The following is a 4,773-nucleotide window of genomic DNA, read 5'->3' as shown; positions in this document are numbered from 1 at the left end:
ACTCAGTCTGTGGCGGGGGGGGGGGGGTAGATCAGGAACTCTGTCTGTGGCAGGGTGGGGGGTTCTGAGGGTCTCACGGGGACAGACCAGAGCACAGCCCTGCAGGGCCAGAGCCCCGGCACGCCCGGGCCGCCCCGGGAAGGGCCCCACGCAGACCAGGCAGAGGGGCTGGACCTCACAGGGAGGGACTGGAGCTAGGGGGGACCCTGGGGGTCAGAGGACTCCAAGCAGTACAGAGAGGAAGAATGTTCCAGAAGGGCCAGGAGAGGGTGTCAGGGTATCCCTCTCCAGGTCATCCTCCATCTCCCTGCCACTGTGTCCCCGTGGCTGGCACGGGGGAGGGGGCAGCTGCTCACCGAGGATGGGGGCCGGGAGGGGGGAGATCGAGCGGGTGACAGCATCTACCGGGCCTCCACCTGTCCAGCTGTGTGGACCATGTGAACGACCATGTACCTCGGTTTCCTATCTGTCCAGCAAAGGCCACCCGACACAGGGCCGGCGAGGCCCCGCAGCAGGCAAAGGCCGCCATGATGGCGCAAGGGCTGGGCGGATGTCCCCCCGCCGCCCCTGCCCCCCCCCACCCCCGACGCAGGGGGCCGGCGCTCACCTCCCACGGCACCTTCTCATTGGGCACCGGGAAGCGGGAGACCCGGGAGCTGGGGTAGAGGAGGTGGCGGGCGTGCACGTGGTAGCTGTCCCCCAGCTCTTCCGCCTTCTTCCTGACGCCGGGCTCCCCGTCCAGCTCCTCGCAGGCCTTCGGCGGCACTGGACAGGGCCACATGGGTGTTAAGGGTGTTAAGGGCTGAGCCCGGTGCGGGGCGGGGGGCAGGGGTGCAGGGCTGTGCACGGTGCGGGGCGGGGGGCAGGGGTGCAGGGCTGAGCCTGGCACGGGAAGGGGGGGCAGGGGTGCAGGGCTGAGCCCGGCGCGGGGCGGGGGTGGGGGCAGGGGTGCAGGGCTCAGGCGCCTGCACAACAGCCATTTCCTTCTGCTCCTTTCCCTAGCGCCTACCAGCTCCACCTCCACACCACCGGGCAGCAAAAGCCAGCTCAAGTGGACAGCCCTCCCCCTCCCTCCCCCCTCCTCCCCCTCACCAGCCCAGAGAGGACACAGGCCGCTCAGGGCAGCATAGCCCTGGTACCACTGTGCTTGGCCCAGCCACGTCAGCCATGGTCAGGGCCACTGGGAAGGCTGCCAGTCCAGGCTGCCTGCGGCTGGGGCACCATACCCAGGAGCGCCAGCTGTGTCCCTGGCCAGGCCAGTTAGGGACCTGGACGCAGCCTTCTGTGACTGAGTCGCAGCGATGGTCTGAGATACTGGACACCACGCCCCCCCCAAACCCAACTGGCAAGTGGCTCGGGGGCCGGCGGTGGGCCAGGCTGACCCCTGGGAGTCCAGCCACCTGCCAAGCTGGGGAGGCAGGCTGGGTCTGGGGGCGGAGTCTGGGATGAGGTCTGGGGTGGGGTGGGGAGGGGGGCGGGGGGACTCGGCCCCCACAGGCAAGGCCTTCCTCACGAGACCCTCCAACGGCCCAGGCACACGCTCACCCAGAGTGGGAGCCTCCACTGCCGCACCAAAGCCAGAGTCCTTGAGTGAGGTCACGATCCACTGCAGGGCCCGGGCGGTCTGGGTCACCTGGAAAGCATGTCCGGGGAGGACGCGCCTGGCACCCATGTCCACATCTCCTGACCTACCGCCCCTCCAGGCCGGGCAGGCCCAGGCCCCGGGGCCCCCACACCCCGCTCCAGCTGCGGGGAGCGCGGGCGCTGTCCGTGCTCAGTACAGCCCAGAACAACTCACTGCTCTATGTCAAGGGGGCATCCACGAGGCACAGACCCCAGGGGACCCCGGGGGAAGCAGGTGCGCCCCTGTGCTGCCCGGCCAGCCTGCTCAGCAGCCGCCTTCGGGACCCCTCCCCGACTCCGGAGACCACACCTCTCCCGGTCCCGGACGGTCTGTGAGTGCCCTGTGCGGGTGCAGGGTCCCCCAAACACTATGCCCTCTGGGAGCATCGCAATGGGACCCTACATGGAAAATATAGTCTTGGCAGATGCCATGAGCCAAGATGAGGTTTCAGTGCATTAAAGCAGGTCCTCCGTCCAAGGACTTACAGCCTCAACAAGACTGGGATCCATGCACGGAAGGGGGTCATGAGAGGGAGACCAGAGTAAGGTGGCCACATGCTGGGGGCCCCAGAGCCCCAGAAGAAGCAGAGCCCCAGGACACTGGGACCTGGGCTTCTGGCCCCCCGAGGTGAGGGGGAGCTCACACTCAGCCCACAGGACCCCTGAAGGGGTGGAGAGTGACTCCAGAACCCCCAACCCCTCTACTGTGCCCCCTCATTCCCACACTCCGCTGTCACTCAGCAGAAGGAGCCCACGCCCTGCGCCCTCCCCCGCCCCGTCCCCCACTCCCCACCCCCACCCCACCTGCTCCTCCAGGGCGACCAGTCTCTGCTCCATGGAGCCTGACCTCTTCACATGGTCCATGTCCAGCAGGCTCACCATGGCGTCCACTCTGAAAGAGAACACCGCTGAGCTGGCTGCGGCCAGCTGCCGGGGCCCGGGAAGCGCCGTAGACGTCGGGCCTTGGAAAACGGCGAGCCGGCCTTCCTCCTAACGAAAGCGGTTAACGCACATGCCTGCCACCTAGGGCCCCAGAGGTGAGCCACGGAGTGGACACCAGCCAGGCCCCCGCGGCGGAGGGACACACACAGCAAGGTCAGCTCCTGGGGACTCGCACAGGTGGCCACCTGCTCTGTCCGCACCGAAGCTGCTTCAGGAGCTCGCGGGTGCTGGTGTCTGGCTGGGGAGCACCGGGGCTTGCTCTACTTCGCTAACCTGCGGGGATTCCCCCCACCTTGCCCACTGGCAGCTCCGTGGCCAGCACGTGGCCTGAGCATCCCCTGGCTCTGCTTTTCTTTCTTTCCTTCTTCCCACCCCAGGTCCACCTGCAACACTACTGTGTGACGTGAGCGAGCGTTTCTGTGGCTGGCGAGTGTCCCTGCGCGTGGCACCCAGCCCTGGCGGGGAGGGAAGAAGAGGACCGCGTTGGAGACCCAGGGTTGACTGTCCCTGCCGTGCACTGCTTAACCCAGAAGCCACGTTAATGCCCCCACTTTGCTTTCCCAGACAGCCTTGGAGTGTGCAAGGGCAGTTATTACCACGGCTTTCGACCCCAGTGATTTGGTCACTAAGAGATGCAGGAAGTGTTCACACCTGTGGACGAAACCCCGCTCCGCCAGCAGCCGCTCCGCCGTGAGGCTCCCCTGGCCTGGTGGGTCACTCGCCAGAGGCCTCCCCGGCCCTCCGTCCCCGCAGAGGCCCCGGCCTAGTCCCAGTCACCTGAAGGGCCAGGGCCTCTCTCACCACCCCTGCTGTCCTGGGTTTTGGAAGATCTTGTCCATGGAAGCACAGTGATTTTTCTTAGACTCCCAGACGCGCCAGTTGGGTCTTCTAAAATGTAACAGACCTCATAGCAGTTACCGCGGGCGCACACACATTCTGAAGGGACTTCCTTGGTAAGATGTATTTCTTAATTATGCATTTCAATCTTGGGACATAATCGGGGAGCCTGTGCCTCTGGGCCACAGGCTGAAGATCAGGCGTCAGATCAGCACAGCTTTGGGAAGCTGGGGAGAGACTTGGGCGGATTTCCTGTGGCCAGCCCGATTCCCTAAGCAGGACACCACCAAGGGGCTGGCGTTCAAGTCCAGGCAGCCCGGTGCTCGCTGGGCAGCCTGCTGGACAGCTGAGCCCTTCCCTCGATGGAGCGCAGGGCCTCTCGGTGGCAGGATTCAATGAGGATGCGAGCTCGTCGGCAGCAAGCGCTGGGCACGCTGCAGCGGTCAGGCCTCGTGCTGGCCACACTGACCATCCGCTGTTCAGACGCCAGCTGCGGGGCCCATCCTGCTGCAGGGGCACCTGGCATGTGGGCACCCTCTCCCGGGTGGCCCTGGGCACCACACCCCAATGTCAAATGGCGCAGGACCAGGTGGTCCATCAAGACAGACAAGAGACCATCAGACACTGCGTGAATCCCGGGAACCACCTCTTCTGTTATCCGATCAGAAGAATGGCGGAGACCTATGCACCCGGGGTCACAGGCCAGGGACCCGCCTCGGTTCCCGAGCGGCACAGGATTTACTGAGGGTCTGCCAGGATGCTGGGAGCCAGGCTCCCACAATCCCGTGGGACGTGTGGAATTCTGTCCCTGCTCTGGTGGCTCTCACATCTCCACTGAGGACACACGGACACACACACACACACACACACACACACACACACACAGCCACCAACCACCCAACCAGCCCACAAAGCCTGCAACTAACCAGGTGCTCCTAAGGTCACGGCTGGGTCTCAGGACAAGGTGGGAAGGCAGGACCGCGAGAAGCGTGGAACAAGCCCTGCTTCCCTCTGGGAAAGACTGCGCCAAACACGCATCACACCAAGGATTGACTGGGTGACACTGTGCCCAGACCCCAGCAAACAGCACCAGTGCTCAGCTCACCTAGCAGGGGAGGTAGACGTAGCTTCCCATCAAGGTAGATCTACGTCTAACCATCCCCACCACCCCTGCCATCGCCTTTACCACCACCATCGCCAGCATGTCCACCATCACCATCACCACCACTACCACCACCACCACCACCACCACCACCACCATCACCACCATCATCATCACCATCACCACCACCATGACCACAACCATCACCAGCATCATCATCACCATCATCACCACCACCATCATCACCACCATCAACACCACCACCACCA

At 64.7% G+C, this 4,773-nt stretch overlaps 1 protein-coding gene across 1 annotated transcript in view; it reads right to left on the bottom strand.

Moving 5' to 3' along the window:
* Window positions 1-4,773, bottom strand: part of Trpm2 (transient receptor potential cation channel, subfamily M, member 2) — a 90,636-nt gene that overhangs the window by 9,674 nt on the left and 76,189 nt on the right. Inside the window, 3 exon segments of the mRNA XM_013027363.1 lie at window positions 608-765; window positions 1,546-1,633; window positions 2,428-2,515. Of these exon segments, the coding sequence (XP_012882817.1) occupies window positions 608-765; window positions 1,546-1,633; window positions 2,428-2,515 (334 nt within the window).

Source organism: Dipodomys ordii, unplaced genomic scaffold, assembly GCF_000151885.1.
Source record: "Dipodomys ordii isolate 6190 unplaced genomic scaffold, Dord_2.0 Scaffold103, whole genome shotgun sequence".
Taxonomy (NCBI): domain Eukaryota; kingdom Metazoa; phylum Chordata; class Mammalia; order Rodentia; family Heteromyidae; genus Dipodomys; species Dipodomys ordii.
Note: the sequence above shows the minus strand (reverse complement) of the source record. Positions and strands in the feature narration are given on the sequence as shown.